Source organism: Corylus avellana, chromosome ca2 (assembly GCF_901000735.1).
Source record: "Corylus avellana chromosome ca2, CavTom2PMs-1.0".
Classification (NCBI taxonomy): Eukaryota; Viridiplantae; Streptophyta; class Magnoliopsida; order Fagales; family Betulaceae; genus Corylus; species Corylus avellana.
Genome location: NC_081542.1, coordinates 25,340,750 through 25,360,386, shown reverse-complemented (window position 1 = coordinate 25,360,386; position 19,637 = coordinate 25,340,750). Strand labels below are relative to the sequence as shown.

The window sequence follows — 19,637 nt, the reverse complement described above, 5'->3', positions numbered from 1 at the left end:
AAAGTGACTTAAAGGTTTTATGTCATTTATATAAGCAGTGACTATCTCTGTGGAGTACATGTTCAGGACTTCCTGCTTGCTATACCCCCCTTTACTACATTTTTAATATATCTACTAATTGGTGTTGATTTTTGTTTGGGGCCATGCTTTCTTTTGAATTTACACGCTATTGTGGGTTCAAGACCCACTGAGGGTGTGTGTAATTTACTAGCAAAAAGAAAAGTCTCTTCTTCCATTTTCTTCCTCAAGAGCTCAACTTAGCTCACTGAAGACTTAAATCTTGAGGTAGGTGTGCTATGCTGTCCTTACTTCCCATGTAATTTGTTTGGGCCTATATACTTGTGTCAACTCAATTTCTTTTTGGTTTGCCTCCTTATCATTTTGGGTCCTGGAGATCTTTTTCAATGGTGGGGGTTTCTTCAGAACCTTTATACATATTTTTGTTATTTCAAATATTATAATCAATTAAAATTTTACTAAGAAAATATTCTAGTATATCATAAACATGAAAGGACTGCCTTGCATAATGTACCTTTCTTTCTTCAATCATAGTTTAGGTGCGAGGCTAGGCACAATTATGATGTCAAAGCCACATAATGCTTGAAGTTTTGAGTTCTAGTTCTGCTCTCATTTATCATTGATTGCTTGATTGATTCTTCACATGTATGCATACTTTCTTTGGAATTATACTGAACGGGTTGATCCTCCCCTCCCGTTTGTGGGCCACACATTGCAAATGTCTGAAAAGTGATAGCTGTAGTTATTGTGAATATTACAGGTTCTTAGATATTACATGAAAAATATGAACATATTATGTTAATTGCACAGTTATGTGAAGTTCTTTTCTAACTAGCTTTTGTTGCCTCATTGTGTTCCAGTTGATAAGGATCCACTCAAGAAATTCACAACTAGGTTGGACTCGTCAAAAAGTAAGTGACATGTTACATAGAATCATATTACCCACCTCCAAGGATCTGTGCTTGTATGTATGTATACATATGACTAAATAATTAATAGGCTACCTAAAGTATTCTGGGAGTTATGCTACAAGCACATCAAGGATTGTGCCCCTTGAGGGTTCACCTACTAATGTATGGAATGGGTCTACCATGGGAGCCACTCCACTGAATGTGAGTGGGTGCACACTTTAACTGTAACTTCTGTTAAACTAGTGTAATTGGGGTGGATTGACTGGTTGAACTGGTCACTGGGGCACCCTAGGCTTGATCCTTCTGGTCCAGTTACTTGATTACTTTCCTAACTACGTTGGAAGGATGTGGTGAGATTCATCTGACCTGACTTGACTCGATATAGAGTAACTACAGTTATAAAATGCATGTCGTAAATATTGATTTCAAGATTTAGGTTAATAATTGAAGTCACCCACCACTAGCTCAACTAAGATTGTGCTTAAATTTTTCTCAAAGGAGAGATGAATAGACATTGGGAAGATGGCTAGTGGCAAGGTAAATGCTTATGGTGCTGTCAATACACCCTGTTTTACTTTCAGTGAACACAGTGATTTATGGTGCATGTTTATGGTTAAGATGTAACTCTTCAATATACATACATGCATGTTAACATTCATATGTCTATAGGTATGAATCTATGTAAAAGCAATTGTTAAATAACTAGTTATGCATTGAGTTCCAATTTAAGCATATTGGGATTATTTTGATACTTATGAATGTTAAACTGCAGGTGTTTCACCTAATGATTGGCTCTTCTAATATGGGTAAGCGATTGTATTTTGCATCATACTATATCCCTTGGTATTTCAAGCTTATTATTTTTGAAATGATTGCAGTTGCCCTTTTGATGATTCTTTAATGTATGAGTGCCTCTTATTTGATGCATATGATGAGTCTTTTGCCATCTTACATTTATTTAGTGATAGCTTTAAACATATACTTATTTTTTCGACTGTTTGAAGTGCATACTACATAATGCTTGATGAGTTTGGGCTGCTAAGTATTCAGTAATCAGTAGAATTACTTTTTTTTAACTACTTTTGGAGTTCGCATTATATTACCTTTCCTGACAGCTAAATCTAAGGTCAGATTCATGGTCAAATGCTTCTTTACATGGCTACCATGATCAAGTGTACAACACTCACTCTCTCTCTTTCTCTTTCTCTCTTTCTATGCTTTTGAATAATTTGGATAGTCCATGACCTGATCTCTGTTTAGCTAGGGGCTGCTGGCAACTATTTTGGTGCTTGGTGACCATCGAGATATGTCACCACCTGTATACCGAGTCTTGTATGAATGTAACAGGAAAGGCAGGCAATTCTTCTTCAATGCTAAGAAGCGTTCGCTTGATCAAGATAGAGGCATTTTCTTGTCTCTGGAAGTTGAAGTTTTTGTTTGTTAAAGATAGATTTAATCGTAAATGCTGTTCTTTTGCGTTGCTAAGGACTTCAGATGTCTTTTTCATTTTGTGAAATTTGCATATTAGACATGCTTTGGGGTCTCTTCTTGTGGTTGCTTTTGCAGAAACTATTTTTAGTTTCTTGTAGCAGATAACTGGTACATTGTAATGTCTTTGGTGTCCACAACTTGGGAATTTGCCACATCATGAATTCATGAGGCAGTTTCTTATTTGGTGCTTTATTTTTAATCTCTTACCTTTTCAGAGTGCTTTAGACTACAGATTTCTTTTTTTTTTTTTTCCTGGTCTATTAATATTTAATTGCTTTTTTGTTCCTTTTCTACCCTGACCCTCACCACTTCCTGTCATAGTTTTGACATATGATTAAGCTTCTGATACTACGGTCTGCAGCAAATAATTAATTTCTGGTTGTTTTTGTTATTCCTTTGCAAATTTCCCCTCAGTATGAATTTGTGAGGGAAACAAGAAATAATATTAATCAAGAAATTCCTGTCTCTGGACTATACCCATAGTTAATTCAGTTGGAATGTCATCTGCAGTTTGTTTCTTTGTATCCTTTAGGATTTTGAATAGCATTTAATTTACTTGCTAGTCACTTCTAGACAGTGCAGGTCCTTCATGCATGCTTATTATGTTCCCGCTCATCCTTGTTAGTTGTTTCTGTTGGTTTTGTCATTTTCTATAGATATATGCCTGGCTTGATTAATTATTTGATATTTCTTAAAAATATTATTCTGGTAATAGCTATTGATAATTGGTGTAGCTTTTTTGGCATTATGAGTATGTTTTTTATAGAATCCTTGGTTCAGAATGAAGCTTTAATTATTGTTGTGCCATTGCAGGTTACTTCATTTATCTTGTATTAACTCCTCTTGCTACTTGCATGGGTTGGCCATGTTGGTCTAACTCTTGTGGTTTTATCTTCATGGGTATGCCTTCAGTCTCGGTTACTGACTAGATGCCATGTTAAGAGCGTGGTAAAAGTATTTGAATTGTGAAAATTTTTGCTTTGCAGCATTCCCGAAAATTCTGTTTTTTGCGGCGTTTCTTCTACTTTTATCATTCTGGTATGTTTTCTCTTTATTGTTAGAATATTGCAAATTTATCTGAGATAATTTTATTTGGATGCAAGCATGGAGTTCATTATTTTTCTTTTGAGTCATGGATGCAATAGCCAATTCATTGGATTTTATTTTATTTTATTTTTTTTGAGTAATGGAGATATTATAAAAAGCATAAAGCCCCCAGGTATATAGGAAGTATACATGAGAAAATACCTAATTAGAATGAAAAAAGAGAAAAAGACTTATCAAAAAAAAAAAAAAAAAGGAAAAGAGAGAACTAGGAAGTCATGATATCTCATCACCAAAGGAGAAACAAAAGTTTGTCCATAGATACAAAGTATGCAAAAATAACGACTTAAGCTCCTCCAATGTCCTCGCACGGTCCTTAAATCGTCATTCATTTCCCTCCATAGACACCACAAAAGGCATGAAGGCGCAACCTTCTACAAAGCAACACTCTGAGCACTCCTGATAGTCCACCGTGCATATAAATCAACTACTCGTTGAAGCGTAACCCAAATCGAATGAAGAATTATTCCCATAAGGCACCGACAACCTCACAGAGTCACAATGAAGAAGATGGTCCATGGACTCCTTGTTTCTTTTACACATACAATATCTATCAACCACTATGACATGTTTCTTCAGATTATCCATGGTAAGGATCTTTCTTAGGGTTGCTAACCAAGCAATAAAGGCAATGCTCAAAGGAACCTTAGTCCGCCAAACACTCTTCGAAGGGAAACGTAAGCCATCAATGCATGCTAAGACACTATAGAAGGATCTAACAGCAAATAAACCTCTTTTGGAGGGGACTCACCAAAGGTTGTCTTCACCTTCCCGTTTCACACTAAATTAATACAACACTCTGAAGAACGAGGCAAATACATCCAACTTCCAATCATGAGCCACTATAGCCAAGCTTACATTCCATTGAGTAGCTCCACCTGACAATTCCAAGTGCGACACAACAGAAGCATCTTTCGTATACGCCTAATTAAATCTAGAAAGGTGACCTTAAGAGCCATATGCCCACACCATGGATCATGCCAAAAATGAAACTTGAATCCATCTCAAATTTGGTATGGCTAAAGAAATTCCTGTAACCTCTTCTAATATTCTTCCATAGGCCCACCCCATGCGTTCCAAGAGTCTCAACAAAACACCACCCACCCTATGAACTACCAAATTTAGAGTCAGCCACCACTCTCCATCAAGCCTTTTTCTTATGTGCATAGTGCCATAGTCATTTCCCTTAGAAAGATCGATTGAACATCAGCAAGTTCCCCCTCTTTCAGAGATTGGAGGGCAAACTTTGGATCAATTTATCAGGTGATATTTGAACCCATCACCTAACCCACCCTAAAGGAAATCACGTTGAAGCCAATACGATTTGCAACGCCTATAGAAAGAGTAAAGAGGGACATGAAGCTTGTAGGTAAGTTGAAAAGTTTACTTTTTATAAGGGTAACCCTACCACCCTTAAAACAAATACTTCATTTTCCAACTAGCCAAGCACCACTCTATCTTTTCAATAACTTCGTTCCAAATAGTCTTGGCCTTATGGGAGGCCCCAATGGAAGACCAAGATACTTCAAAGGCAAGGGTGAAACCTCATAACCCATAATATCTGCCAACCCATCTACATCAACAACATCATCCGCATGATCCAATATTGACTTGGCCAAATTGACCTTCAAGCTTGAGATACCTACAAAGCATAAAAACAAGCACTGCAAATGTCGAGGTGATTTGGGTCAGCCCTGTTGAAAATCAACATATAATCCACAAACAGAAGATGCGAGATATCAATCCCTAGTCCCACAAAGAAGCCAAATAACAATCCCCCACTCATTTCCGCAAAGATCATTCTATCTAATGCCTCCATCATATTGACAAATTGCCATCCTTAACCTGTTTGCCAAAATCGTAACAATAATCTTGTAAATGCCTTACGAGGCTAATTGGGCGAAAGAATCAACGCCCCCTAGAATCTTCGGAATGAGGGCGATCATTGTAGCATTAAGGCTCTTTTGGAACTTACCTCTAGCATGGAAGACACAAAAACCTTCATAATGTCTACTTTCAACACATCCTAGCAGGCTTGGAAGAACACTATAGAGAAACCATCAGGGCCTATTGCCTTGTCACCATTCATTGCTTTCACTACCTCCAGTGCCTCCATTTCCTCAAATTCTCTCTCCAACCAAGTTGCCTCAGCCTCCCCAATAGACTAGAAGGAAAGATCATCCAACAAAGTTCGCCAGTTGAATTGCTTGGTATACAACTCATTATAAAAGTGAACATTGTGCTTGCTGATCTTCACCCGGTTGGTAGAAAGTGTTCCATCAATCAACAAGGGGTCAATGTAGTTCTTCCTCCTATTGGAGTTGGCCACGTACTACAACGCCCTAGATTTCTGCCTCTAACTCACCTCTTCCATGAGAGTGGATCGCTCTAACTCGCTTAAAACTTCGGCCTTCTTCACGGATTTAATAATTACAACTGCATCTTTCATCGGGAAGGGTTTCCGTAAGGAAGCGGAATGAGCAGCAACTTCAGTAGCATTTTGTTGCTTAGATTTTGGAAACTCTGAGCTGCTATTCATCCCCCTGCCCTTCATTTTCTAATCCAAATAAAGAAAAGAAAACAAAAAAGAAAAAGAGCACTGACATTGCGCATCTATCTCTCAAGGTTCTTAGAAAGTAGTAAACGAGTAGAGGTTTCTTTTTTTCTTTTTTTTTTCCTTAAAGAGTTTGAAACATGACTGTTTGGAGGGAAATTTTGTGGGTATGAGGAGATGGTCTTGTACAGTGGCCAATAACCCACCAACCCCCTTTTTGGATGACCACGGCCTATATCAATAGCTAATTTCTATCTCCCGTGTTTTCCGGTATAATAACAGAGATCCAGAAGTGTCAAGGTCTCATTAACCAATATATAATATTCAATTGGTTATATTTAAATATTTTCATTTCAAGTTGGTAGATATACAAATTTTCTGTCACGCTAGCGTTTCCTATGAGCAATATTCTATATTTGTGTGGTGGATTTTTTTATAGGGTTGACCTTTGCCATCAGGCAAACGATGAGGATGATGAGGATGAAGAAAGCAGTTTTCAGGAAGGTTTATTAGATAAGACCTCAAATAAACCAAGTTCATCAAACACAGATGGTCATAGAAAGTTTTTTCCCCTCCGCTTTCTTCATGTTAGAAGCCGCCAGAAGATTGTGATATTGGTATGGCAACAATTAAAAATTTCTTGTTTAGTATCTACTTCTATTTATAAAGATTGATTATTGCTGTATTATTCCTTATTGAATTGCTATGTACTCATTGGAAAAATCAGTGCATCCAAATCTGTTGTTAACTCTCTACTTGTTTACCAGGTTACTGTGCTAGTTTTTGTTGTAATGGTGATATGTGCTGTAATAATCGGGATTGAGGTGGGAAAGAATCCTATTGATTCTGCAGTTGTGGCTCGGGTATGAACAGAGTAATTATTGTTCTACTTTTTCCCATTGATATCACTATTTATTTTTTTGATAAGTTCCATTGATATCATTATAGAACACCTTCTCATGCTTTTCAACATAATACTTGTTTGACATTGAACTTCATCTAGTTCATCAATTGCAACATGATTCTTAACTTCTTATTGTGTACATATTAAATTTCAATCCAATGGATGTAAAGATTGTTTTTCTAGGCTGATTTCTACTGCCTATTTAAGGGACATATCCACTTTGTTTGAGATGAGATTTCTAGTAACCTATTGGGGGCACATACAGTAAATTAGTCAGGGTTTCAGTCTGTTGCCCATTGCTTTAGAATTGCAATTTTATGTAGTGGAGATATAGAAGTCGGCTGTTGTAGAAGGCAAAACTCTTCATTATTATGTTAAAGCAGATTTTTCAAGATCTAGCTATTATGACAGGCATTAAAGAGGTTCTGCCATTTTTTTAGTAACTTGAAATCAATAAATTGTCATATTAATGATATGTTCTCAACTTTAGTTAAACACAATTGTTTTTGTTAATTTTGGATGCTAGACCAACCCTATTTCAGCGATAGAATGTATTTCCCTTCACTAGTTTTTGTTGCTAGTAAGAAATGGCTGTGCTGCGTTTTAATCAGGTGCTTGTGTTAAAATTAGCCATGGTGGTTTAACATATAGCTTAATTATATATCATTAGTGTATTAAGTTGCTAAATTATATTTAATTAAGGGGTTCTCTTGTATACCCGTTGTATACTTGGGCTATGTCCCTCTGCTCTCTGAATGAATGTACATTACTTAAAAAAAAAAGGGTTGCTAAAAATGTTAATAAAATCCTTTTCTCAAAGTGAGAAGTAGGGTATGAGTGCTCCCACACGATATTGAAGCTTTCTGGTTTTTGTTTATAACTAACAAGTGGTGAAGTCATAGTGCAATGATTTACTCATCATGCAGGTGTATGTAGCCTTTTTTGCCATAGCAATACTTTTATTAGGAGGAGCATTAGCATGTTATGGTGAGCAACTACATTTTAGTAGTAATTTTCTCTTGCAACTTCTGTATCTTGCATATTGCCTGTTGCTTTCTTTGATGTAATGTCTTGGTGCTCCTAGCCTGTAATGTTTTATGGCATCATAAGCGAAGATTTGTAGCGGTGCTACTAAGTTATTTTAGTTCAATCAGATTATTTAGATGATTATGCTTGCAGGAAAACTGTTAAAATTAATCAATAGTGGGATATTTTAATATCTTTCACAATTCTTTTAATTTGTAATTTCAGCGCTTAGTTTTCTTTTTCCTTTTTTCTGTCTCTATCTTGTCTAAATCCCATGTACTAGGGCAATGCCGTTTTGTTTTCTAATGGGATCTTATTACTTTTTAGAAAAATAAAAAAAATAAAAAAGATTGTGATCTCATTATGCTTATAAAAATAAAGTTATCTTAAAATTATAAAATAAGTTGTCCAGTTGTTCTGTATCATTTAGTTGTGTAGTTTTGATCTTCTATTGCTTTTAGCTTGATCTAATATTGCGTAGTCCATATGTGCTACTCATTGAACGTTGAGCCCATGAAGCATTTATCCATTATAGGAATGGAGTTCAGGAATAAGAGAGTACAGTAAGTCTTGTGACCTTTGTTTTCCTCATCTGATGTAAAAGGCCAGCGTTGACTCTAGATTTTATTAGTTTTCGGAGGTGCAAGCTTACTACTATAGGGTCTCTGGGGCTGTCACCTGACTTTCTTTTGGAACTAAATGTTACACACCTGAAACAAGTTTGGACACAGCCTTGCTTTAGAAATAGAAAATCATGACACCAAGGATAATATGTTCTTAAAATCAGTTTAGTTGACGAAATTGAGAAACCAAAATTGTTGAGTGGGGGAGGCATTATAGATCATTAGTCTGCAAATGTTGGTTTGGTTTTGGCCATCTATGGTGTTAGTGAGTAAGTCAATGTCAGTTGGATTTGCTGAAAGGACAAGTGAGAAGTTGACAAGAATGTGATGGAGATGATAAAACATCTAGTCTCTGATTTGATGACAAAAGAAATTACTTTTAATGAGAGATTTTTCTTCATAGGAGTTTAGTTAACCCAAATGGTTGAAAGGACATTTTGTGGATGGATGAACTGAAACCTTCTTCACTATTTGATGCAAAATAGTATTTTTTTCTTCTCCTAAGAAGAAAATTTTATTGAGCATTCACATAAAAAGTACAAAGAAAATCGTCATGATATTATTGCCCATGAGGATGTCTCCTGCTGATAAATTCACATTACTATGGCAAATTTTAAAGTTCAACTATCTTAACTTCCCATCAATATTATGTTGGTATCAGTCAGCAAATAAAATAAAAATAAACTGTGATTTATCAAATGTACCTGAACGAACTAGTTTGTAGGTTGGAGAAAATTGAGCTGCCAAGTTTTTCATGACTTAGTAACTGACAAGATGTCTTGGGTGAGGTAACACCTTGGTGATTGAATATGAGCCTGAACAAACTAGTTTGTAGGTTGGAGAAAATTGAGCTGCTATGTTTTTCATGACTTAGTAACTGACAAGATGTATTGGGTGAGGTAACACCTTGGTGATTGAGTATGAGCCTGTGTGAGATTGACTTTTAGTACATAAAAAGTTTGCCAAACGAAAAGCTGGTTCGATTGGTAAACAATTCAAAAAATACTTCTTTGACTTTTTGCTATAAAAAAAGCTAAAACACACTTTTGAAAAAAAGCCTAAAAATAAAATTTTTTCTAAAAAGTTCTTTCTAGATTTAAAAGCTCTATTTCTTAATGCAATCACAAACAAGCTCAATGTCCAGTTGCTGTCAAAATGAATTACGTGTTGATGTCTGCCCTTTTTTCTTCCTTTTTTTTTTTTTTTTTTTTTTTGGATGAAATATAAAAATATTTATCCTTTGTGCCATGATTTCTCTTCAGGACTTCTGTTATGCTTGAAAATGAGCAAAGTTAGATCTGAGCGAGCTTCATCTGAAATGTGGAAGGTATTAAATTCGTTTTTGTTTAATTATCTTGTTTTTATTATTAACATAGTGAGTGACATGGCCTGTGTTTGATATAATTCGTTTGCTGGTTCCACTATAATGCTACTAAAAGCCTGTTAATGGCCTGTGTGTATGCAGTGGGAGCATTTATCTTTGTATATATATGTCCATCAATGGTTTTGTAGTTCTATAAAATAATGGGGGGAAGTATTCTGTTCTGTGCAGGTTGCAGGTTTAGCTGTTGTTTCTGTGCTCTGTTTCACTTCAAGTTCTTTTGTAGCTCTTTTAACTGATGTTCCGGTATACATTTCTCTGTTGGTCATACAATTCATTCTGTATTCAAAAATTACCAACCCAACATAATAATAGCTTTCTCTAACTTCATCATGTCGTTATGGTTGCAGATGCTATATTACTGGTGTCGGCCGCGTGTAAATGTTATTTATACTTCTCTGTTCCTGATTTTGTATTATTTTATAGGTACGCGGTCCTAATTTTCATGTCAGGTTCTCAGATTGGCTGAAAATGATGAGGGGCCATTTTTTTTGCACTTTTTCTTTTCTTCTTTTCACACTTTCTTCTAATCCTCCCTTCTCTTCACATCTTTTCTTGGTGGGATTCCCTTCGTTTCTTCTTTCTGCAATACACTGGCTGATTAGATGATTTTGTTTTATGCTTCTGTTGGAGATTCTACCCTTTGTCTATGCTTAAACTATACGATTCTCCTTAGGGCATGGACTGTCTTTTGAAAACCAATTTATTGGCTGATGAAACGACTGTGTAGGTGTTCTTAGATCTGCTGAGGCATGATTTATATGCGTACGAGGTGACTTATCAATTTTTATAATTTACCCCATTATCGTATCTTGTTTACTTGATATAGTAGCTATGGAATTAATGTAGCATCCCAGGTTCTCAACTTCAACCATGCTTTGGTGCATCTAAGATGGATCTTTTTTCTTTTTTTAATTCTGGTTAGGAAACTTTGAATGGGATACTTTTGATGTTATCAGTTACGTGTCAGTTGTTTCTGCGTCACTCACCCCCAGTTGCTTGTACATTATAGTTGATAGATTCTTTTGATGTTACTATCATGGCAAGTATTATATTTTAGTATAGCGGGATGGAACATAGAGTTATGATTGGCAATAAATAAGCAGGACATAGCATGAACTTGCTCCTCTATATTAGGGGTTTGATTAAGATTTTGTGAAGAAGTAATGAGTTTTTAACTTATAATATAAAGATCATGTTGTTGCCAGGTTCATCGATACCCTCAGCCTTTATATTATGGAGCATGAGAGAACTACCACCATCAGTAGCAGCTAACATGCAAGAAGCAAGTACAATAACTTTCATCGCCGATGGTACGGCAACAGTGCAACATTCTCAGCGCTGGACAACTGCAATGAGCTTGCAGAATCAGGTTTGCATGTCCTTTTCACTGGCTCATTTGTCAATGCAATACTTATGAACTTACAACTTAGTTGTAATCTGTCTACTGGTATGGAACTCAACCTGTTTTTCAAAATTGGGGTTTCCTTTTCTTTCTTTCTTTTTTTCAATGATGGAAATTATGAAACTCTTCTGATTCTAGGACTGCAACAGTTAGGATGCGGCATGTCGGTTGATTTCTTCGTTAGAAATTTTTCTGTGGTCTTATCATTATTGCTGCATTCATGTCTCTTACCCTTTGATGCCTACTAGGAGCTTTCTCCCATAGATGACTGCAGATTAATGAGTACCAGAGAGACAAGACACCATTTGTGACTTTATTTGTTTTTTGCAGATATCAAGAGGAAGTCCTATATAATTGCCTTTCTGAATGCAAATGAGTGCTCCTTTCTGCCAAATTAAGGAAGAAGGCTGGAATTTCTTAACAATATGGAGAATGGTTCGGTTTTTCCACTGACACAGGACAATGGGAGGCTGCTCAGTTACATCCTTGGCCAATGGTCCTAATATCATAGAGGTAATGCTGAGAGGGATGAAGTACAGCCGCAAGGTTGCCATTTGCTATGGTTTTGACATTCTTGTGTAAATAGTTATAGGATGCTGAGTGAAGGATTTTCCTTTCCCCATATATAAACACAGCAGTGATAAAGCTGATTTTTTTTCCCACTTATGAGAATCAAATGCCTTTGTTTCGTTTTTCCAATATTTTGTTTCATGACTTTGCTCCTGTGTATGCAAATGTTCCAAGATTGACAGAAGGTTAAAACATTTCTTCGAGCCTGTTTGAAACTGTTTGAAAAATATAGCTTTTAAGTCAAAAAGCGATTTTTGACAAAAACGCTCGTTTTGGCCATTTTTAAGTTTTTTGGACCCTTAAAAGCACATTCAATTTTTTTTTACCAAACGTATACTTTTTTCGTGAAATGAACTTTTTAAGTATTAAACACACTCTCAAATATGCCCTTCATAGCTCTCACTTTGGCCTTTCAAAAAGTGAACAGTTTAGCCAAAAGTTACTTACCAAATTAACAAATGCGTGCCATTTTCACCAAAATAAATGCAACTTCTTTTAATCCATGAAGACATACAATTGGTAGGAGCCAATAATCTCACTTGGGTTTACTCAAACATTTGAGTCTTCCAACTAACGTCCTAAACAAAGTAGAAAATCCAGAGGCTACAACAAAGAGCTGAAAATTGGCCTCCAATAAATCCTTAGGTAAAGTACACATTGGTCAATACTTCAGCTAATTGAATCTATAAGCCCAAAAGTTTTGAATTGTCATACAAGAAAATAGGTATAGTGTCCTATCCATTTCATGTCACATCATCTAAATTTTCTAAAAGAGGTGCCAATATTGACTTCATGTATACCGTTAGATGTACAAATTTTAAATCTTGACCATGAAATTTGAAATGGCGACATCCTTGTCCAGAAAATAGTAACCTCCATAGCACACAAAAACAGTTGCCTGAATCTTCTGCTTACGTTGTTGATGTGCGGCTAACCAGGAAATATGTGCAGGACACCAAACATAACTAGCTATTAGTATCAGACCACTAAATAGCAACCACCAAAAGGCCTACAACATGTATTGAAAAATTTGTTTTCTCAGGTTAGAAAAGAAGAACAAGACAAGAGTAAGGAGGACAGAACAAAAATGAGGTGGTGAGAGACCACTGAAGGCTCTTAAGAGTCTCCCTTTTGCTACCAAACAATTCGTTTTCGATTTTCACTCTTTTATAGTTCCTAATGCTTAGGGTTTAGGAATAAAAAGTTTAAACAGTGCAGGACTATTTGGTGACATAGGGAAGACGATGATATTGGCCATTTTTATTTAGATATTATAAAGAGCATACTAGTCTTCAGATGTCAGAATATTTGATCATTTACAGTCCAAAGTAATCTCTCTATACGTATATATTTCTAATATCCAACTTTATTTACATGTGTACTTCAGATAGTCCATTGAATTAATAAGGCAGCAAAATGTAGAAATGCTTGTCCCTTTCATTTCCTTCACACATCTTTCCTCTACTCTTAACTATTATTCTATTAAACGCCAAATCTAACACAATGTGATATTCACACAGAAGGAATTTTGTCCTTTTTTTCTCTTCTTTTTTGTGAAACGAGGAGTTAATGACCCTATAGCAAAAGCAAAGTGAGTAATCTTAGAAAATATAGGGGATAAGCATATGAGAGAACAAATAAAAAGGTTTTTGGTCCTTTGCTTAACTGCATTTAGAGCATTTGTTTCTTTCTCTATAACAATTAGGAATGTAACATTGACAATCCTTCTCAGAAATATTGGAGCTCTACACCTTGTGACAAGAGATGATTTAAGAAGGAAGCAAGAAAATATAATGATATTAAATAACTTCAAAATGGAATTCCAGCTACTCCAACTTTCTTTAGGCTTATAATTACTGGTGAACATAAGCTTCTATATTCCCTATAGAACAATATTAGCTGCAACCATGACTTTACGACAAGGTTTCATAATTAAGCGCACAACAGTTTTGACAAATGAAGATTAGAGAAATGCACTCTCAAATGGAACACAAAGAGAATTGATTGCTTAAGAAGAGTACCTATAGATCTGGATCCTTCATTCTGCTTTGTCCCAATGAACCAAATTCTTTAGGTGGCCATATCTACAAACAAAATGAGCACAGATATTTAAGAAAAAAAAAAAAAAAGTTGCAACGGTAGAATTTAACAGATGTTGGTTTTCCAGCACGATGATTACTTTGGATAGGCTACCTAAAACCAACTTATGACATCCAAAGGGCAAGACATGAACCTAAGCTTACACATCGGTTTCAGTCACTCAACTCAAATGAAACAGTAGTAATTCTAATAATAATAGCGATCATCATCATCATCATCATCATCATCATCATAATAATAATAATAATAATAATAATGATAAATATTTACTTATCAAAAATAATAATAATGATAAATAACGTTGTTATTATTATTAGTAGTGTTAATAAATGCTTCATTAGCCATCCACACTTTCAGGATTCAGATAAAGGTTATAACCGGTGGCTTTTATCACTGGTTGTCAACCTTATGCAATCATCCTTCAAGCCATAGGGGATAGGGCTTTATAAACTAGTTTTCATCAGGAAGAATAAGTGACTTAGAACTTTAGTTTTACATTACAATTGTTAAACAGTGTCTATAAAGATAATTTAGAAAAGCTGATTGCATTGTCATATCAATCTCTACTTGTCCACTACAATAATTTACTTTGCACTTTATATATACACTAATTTGAATTGGCTGCGTACATTTTTCTTTCAGTCATGAAAAGAAAGTCCATTAATATTTCCCGTGTATTACATAGCCAAAAGTACCAATCATCATAAGAAAGATGATTAGATTATACCCTGACCCTCTTTTCTTCTTTCATTTTAGTGGCAGTGATGAGTTATACAATTTAAAGCTTCAAATTCCACATAAAACGGGCTAAGGAAAGAAGAGATACTCACCTTCCAGAATATTTTTCCTTCAACGAGGCCATAAGGAATAGGTCCAAATTGTCTTGAATCTTTGGAATTATAGATGTTGTCTCCCTCTATCCAAACGTGTCCCTTTGGAACCTATAGAGAGAGATTAGCAACACTAGCATAACAAAGCACATAGATAATCTTAGCAAAAACAAAAAACAAAGCAAGAGATCAAACTTTAGCAAGACAAGCACAACTCAAAGCCCACCAAGCACAAAATTAGAAGAAGAAAAAAAAATCCAATCAAAACAAAGAAAAGGACATTTTTTTTTCCAATCTCGTTTGGTGAAAATCGAAGTAGAAAAACCAGAGACTCAAAAACCCATTAAGCAAATATTATCAAAGAAAATGTAGAACATATCCAATCTTCAAAACCAATTACACGCCCCCAAAAAAACCATCAAACAGAAAACGAAAACTAGCAAAAACAAAACCCAATCTGAAAACCCAAGAAGAAAAAGAGTGGCATTGATCATACCACAACAGTCTCGGACCTATCACTGTTCTTGGGGTCCACAACGTAGGTGACAGAATCGCCCTCCATCCCCAACAAGCGCTTGGCCACCACCTTCCGAGGATCCTCAGGGGACCGCACGAGGACGACATCTCCGCGGCCCACCTTGCCGAACCGAGTGGAGAGGCGATCTGCCAGGAAGAGATCACCGGTCAGATTGAAGGTCGGGAGCATGCTGGGACCGTAGGCCTGCACGCACCAGATTATATCAGTTCCTCTTGTCCGCAGAAGCAGAACGAGGATTTAGGTTCTTTCACTTACCATGCCAAAGGTGCAGAGGTACTTGTTGGTGACGTGGAGGCCGCAGAGAAACGTTGCCACGGCCGTGGTTTGATCCCATGCTTCTCTCACTATGCTCCTATACTGCCACAGCTTCCTCAGTCCCATCTCTCTCTTTCTCTCTCTCTCTAAGGTCTCTTTCAGTTTCTCACAAAAAAAAAAAAAAAACTTCTTTTGGGTTTATAGTGAAGGTTTGAAAATGTTGATTTTGTTGGACCTTTGCAGATAAAGTGAGCCCAATATTATTCAATAAGCAGCCCACATAATTTCGGTCACCACTTCTAGCCGGCCCGAAGGTGGCCAAACCTTCTCCATGAGTCTCTTGGGCCAGATGGCCGGACTACGACCATTAGAGGGTGGTTCGGCTAAATGGGGTGACCGAACCACTCGTTAATTTGATTTTTTTTTTTTGTTATATATATATTTTTCTATATAGCAGCATTTAGACTCAAATGCAATTGAGTCTAAATGAAGGGCTAATAAAAGGATAGGTGCATAATTGCTTTCAAAGGCTGCAAGGAGTGTGAGGTGTTTAGAAATGCATCTATTATGCAAGCGAGGAATGTTAGGGTCAATAAATTCTCCATATTTGACTTATATTCTCTTACAAATTCAATAGATCAACCATTAGATTTGTAGGGTTCACCATTGATTTATGTGGATTTCATATAAGTTCACAAATTTAATAGTTGATTTGTAAAATGAAATGACTGAATATGAAGAAAATATTGACCTTTAACATTTCTGTTATGCAAGCTTACCCTCATTTAAGGAGATCTAAAGGCAGTTGGCTGGGGGAGAAATGCAACTAACGGGATTGGTCAAGGTGGGGCCTTTGCCATCTACTGCAGAGGGCTCTACATCTGCCTCCTCCAACATGCTCCGGAGGCAAGACAAGGGAAGGTGAAGATTGAGGGGATGGAGAGAGTGGTGGGTGAGTGATGGATAATGGGGTTGGGATTACACCTATGAAACTCATGCATGGTGATGAATCAGGAAAATTCATAATGATGTTATCTTCATAATGGTTAACCAACTGCTTCCAAGACAGTAATTTAACTTGAATAAACCATTCGGAAAATAATATGAAACATTCAAAGTGTGAGCTACTTCAGAAAGGGAATCCCTTAAGAATGTTTTTCTTTGAGGCTTCTGCCAATCGCTTGACACCTTTTGCATTTCTATAAAACTCCATCAACTCATTGGCAACATCCTCCGGATGACACTCAACAAACGCCTTCAAATAGCTCTTCTCTGTCATCTTCAGTGCCGTCAGCAATGTGGCTCCCTTGCTCCGCAAATTCAGACCCATTTCCTGCATCTTTTCTGCAACAAGTACTCGTGGCTTCAACACGGTCTCCAGATTAGAGTAGAGTAGATATGGGCGCTGAGCGACCACGCCAGCAGGAAGCTTCAACGTGCCCAAAATGAAAGTCATGTTCCTCTGTACTTTGTCAACCGAGAGTGTCAACGCAAGGGGGAGCCTTCCAAAAAGCCTGAATATTTCTTCTTCAGTGAGCCCCAACTTTTCAAAATTTGCCACCTTTTGACGGATGGTTTCCTGGCGTGAGATGCCAATGACTGTAACAACATATTTATACATCTTGGAATCGTGGGAAATCCCGGTTTTGCGTATATATTCCATCTTCTCTTCATCAAATGAAGTCCGGTTTATCATTGTAGGCCAGGTCCGGAGCATATGAATCAAGTCCACTTTACTGACACCCACCTCTTCATACATTGCAATAGCAGGTTTGATCCTATTGTGAGCGTCATATGTCAAGAGAGAAGGGTTCCTGACAATTGCTCTAACGAGCTCTTCCCTAGACTCAAACAACGTCACCAAAAACTTCAGCTGCTCGTCAAAGCTTTGACTGATTCGACAATTTAGCAACCGGGGGCGACAATTGATGATCTTCACAAGGTCAGTACGGCTGATGCCCAAGCCACTTAGAGTGTTCAATTTGGATTGAAGGTGGGCAACGTCTGCCTTGCGTAAAGAAGGCCGGCAGACAGATATCTTCCGTATATCATTCTCACTAAAGCCCCATTTAGTCAAAACTTCAATATAGTTCTTTGGATGGCCTATAACTTCTTCTCCTGCTCTTTCAACTTGGCTGGGGCTTTTCGTCGAATAGGTGGCGGTCGTGAAGAAAAGCAAGGTTTTTGAAACCGGCTTCCTGGGAAGTAAGAACAAATCTTGCGGTGGAAAGAAGAGGAATCGTAGCTTAACCAAAGCGTTGGCTTTGGAAATCATATCTGGGGTTTATGGATTGAGCCTACACGTTCAAGAATGAGTATAAGATGTGTTCAAAATGAGAAACAATTGGGCATTGATTGACTCAAGATGATTTAAATCAATGGGTTAATAATAGGCACGTAATGGATCCAAAGCAAGTAAAACGCACCGTTTCCTTTAAGATTTACAAAACGCAATTGAAATAGACATAAAACGCAACTCTCTCTTAAGTTGGATCCACCTCATTCTCAACCTTCACTGCAAAATCTAATAATTCAAACTATTTTTCGTCTCCATTGACACACCCAACGGTCTTCTCAGTCAATATTGCAGCAATTTTTCTTTGATTTTTTTTTTTTTTAATATTTTTCTATACTATTAAAATATTAGAGTTAAATACTTTTTTACTCCTTAAAGTTTTAACACTTTATTTTTTTTTCCTTAACGTTTTACTTTTATAATTGATTTTCATAAAGACCAAAACGGTATTTCCGTTAAAATTCCTTTAAAAACTTAATGGAACGTCATGTCAGCACCAATCAAATATCGTCACGTGTCATATAATTAATTTTTTTCAAAAAAAAAAAAAAATTTCCGGTGGCTGCCACCCCCTTTGGCCATGGGGTGGCCTGGCCAACCCCATCTAGCGGGCTCGCCACCTCCACGCTTGCATCTTCAACTTAGCTATTTTCACATAAATTCTTTCAGTCGGTTGAAGAACTCCACGTTCAGTTGTAATCGATTCAACTTACATCTGCAACTTAGCTAACAAAGTACCAAGCTAGCATTTGCTTCGATTCAGCCTCAAGCTTTAAGAAATTTTGGTCCCTGTAAAACTCTTCGTTTCTAACTAATTTATTATTCTCTGAACCTTGTAATATTGGTCTCTGACTCAATACCACTCTTTGCATCTGCTAGTGAAGCTTAAACCATTAATCCATGAAGACCCTTTGGGCCTTTGGAAAAATATATATATATATATATATATGTCATTGGTTTTTGAACACCTTAGGTTACATTTTTGCTAATACCTCTAGTGGTGCCCAAAGATTTTATGCAAATGCACAAATAATGATGCCCAAGACCAAGAATGACTTGATAGGCTGATAGCCAATACTACTCCCCATCATAATGTCATGACATAAATAGCTTTGGTGCTTTTCTTTGCTAATTAAAGGAATCTTCAACTTGCTAAAAAAAAAAAAAAAATCTTCATGTTTTCCATTTTTTTTTTTTTCTGAGCAAAATACAACAAAAAGGTCCACCAAGTATTTCCTACAATGTGATAGTGAGTAAAAATAAAACAAAATTATTTGAGTATGAAAACATATATTAATGGTTATTTGATTTTTTTTTTGACATGTTCGCACAAGAGGGAGAAGGGAATTCGAACTAGTGACCTCCGCTTCATTAGGCTATTTGATTTTTTGTTGAATTAGTCTAGTAAACTAATGAACATCATGCGCATATTAATTTCGTACCTTATTAATTTGCAATTTTATAGCATATTCATCTCCACCTTGAACAAAAATATGTGGATCGGTCCAGCCTAGAGGTATCTCAGAATTGATATGTACATATCCAGGACAATGCTGATTAAAACATTGTGTTCTTCCGTCAATCTAATAAAAGTTCAAGAAATAAAAATATAAATCCTTCCCTTTTTTACG

The 19,637-nt window shown here is 36.4% G+C and overlaps 3 protein-coding genes across 5 annotated transcripts; 1 reads left to right on the top strand and 2 right to left on the bottom strand.

The window, feature by feature from the left end:
* Positions 1–878: 878 nt before the first annotated feature.
* LOC132170698 (tobamovirus multiplication protein 1-like) lies at positions 879–12,116 on the top strand (the record flags this gene model as incomplete). Its single annotated transcript, XM_059581777.1, is given in 12 exon segments — positions 879–929; positions 1,702–1,735; positions 3,234–3,320; positions 3,407–3,458; positions 6,518–6,695; positions 6,846–6,941; positions 7,909–7,969; positions 9,894–9,958; positions 10,184–10,258; positions 10,363–10,438; positions 11,221–11,384; positions 11,748–12,116. Coding segments are annotated over 12 exon segments (963 nt in total), but the record flags the coding sequence as incomplete, so codon positions are not given.
* Positions 12,117–12,610: 494 nt separating this feature from the next.
* Positions 12,611–15,870, bottom strand: LOC132170793 (mitochondrial ATP-independent inner membrane protease subunit 1a-like). Of its 3 annotated transcripts, none has more exons than XM_059581901.1 (5): positions 15,711–15,870; positions 15,414–15,638; positions 14,918–15,028; positions 14,009–14,071; positions 12,611–13,562 (listed from the first exon to the last, which is right to left on the bottom strand). In XM_059581901.1, the coding sequence occupies exons 1-4, from the start codon at positions 15,834–15,836 to the stop codon at positions 14,009–14,011; spliced, it is 525 nt and encodes a 174-aa protein (XP_059437884.1). In that variant the 5' UTR covers positions 15,837–15,870; the 3' UTR covers positions 12,611–13,562. The 3 variants fall into 3 exon arrangements, with proteins under 3 accessions (XP_059437884.1, XP_059437882.1, XP_059437883.1); XM_059581899.1 differs by having other exon boundaries at positions 12,611–12,996; XM_059581900.1 differs by having other exon boundaries at positions 12,611–12,917.
* Positions 15,871–16,839: 969 nt separating this feature from the next.
* LOC132169427 (uncharacterized) lies at positions 16,840–17,985 on the bottom strand. Its single transcript, XM_059580462.1, has one exon. The coding sequence runs from the start codon at positions 17,983–17,985 to the stop codon at positions 16,840–16,842; it is 1,146 nt and encodes a 381-aa protein (XP_059436445.1).
* Between the last annotated feature and the right edge of the window lie 1,652 nt (positions 17,986–19,637).

Bases quoted from the DNA above. Each gene is read 5' to 3' on its own strand.
- LOC132170793 (XM_059581901.1), bottom strand. From the start codon at position 15,836: ATGGGACTGAGGAAGCTGTGGCAGTATAGGAGCATAGTGAGAGAAGCA. The intron at 15,029-15,413 runs GTATGATCAATG...CTCTCTCTATAG, and splicing joins ATAGGTCCGAGACTGTTGTG to GTTCCAAAGGGACACGTTTG. The intron at 14,072-14,917 runs GTGAGTATCTCT...TTTTGTTTGTAG, and splicing joins AAGGAAAAATATTCTGGAAG to ATATGGCCACCTAAAGAATT.
- LOC132169427 (XM_059580462.1), bottom strand. From the start codon at position 17,985: ATGATTTCCAAAGCCAACGCTTTGGTTAAGCTACGATTCCTCTTCTTT.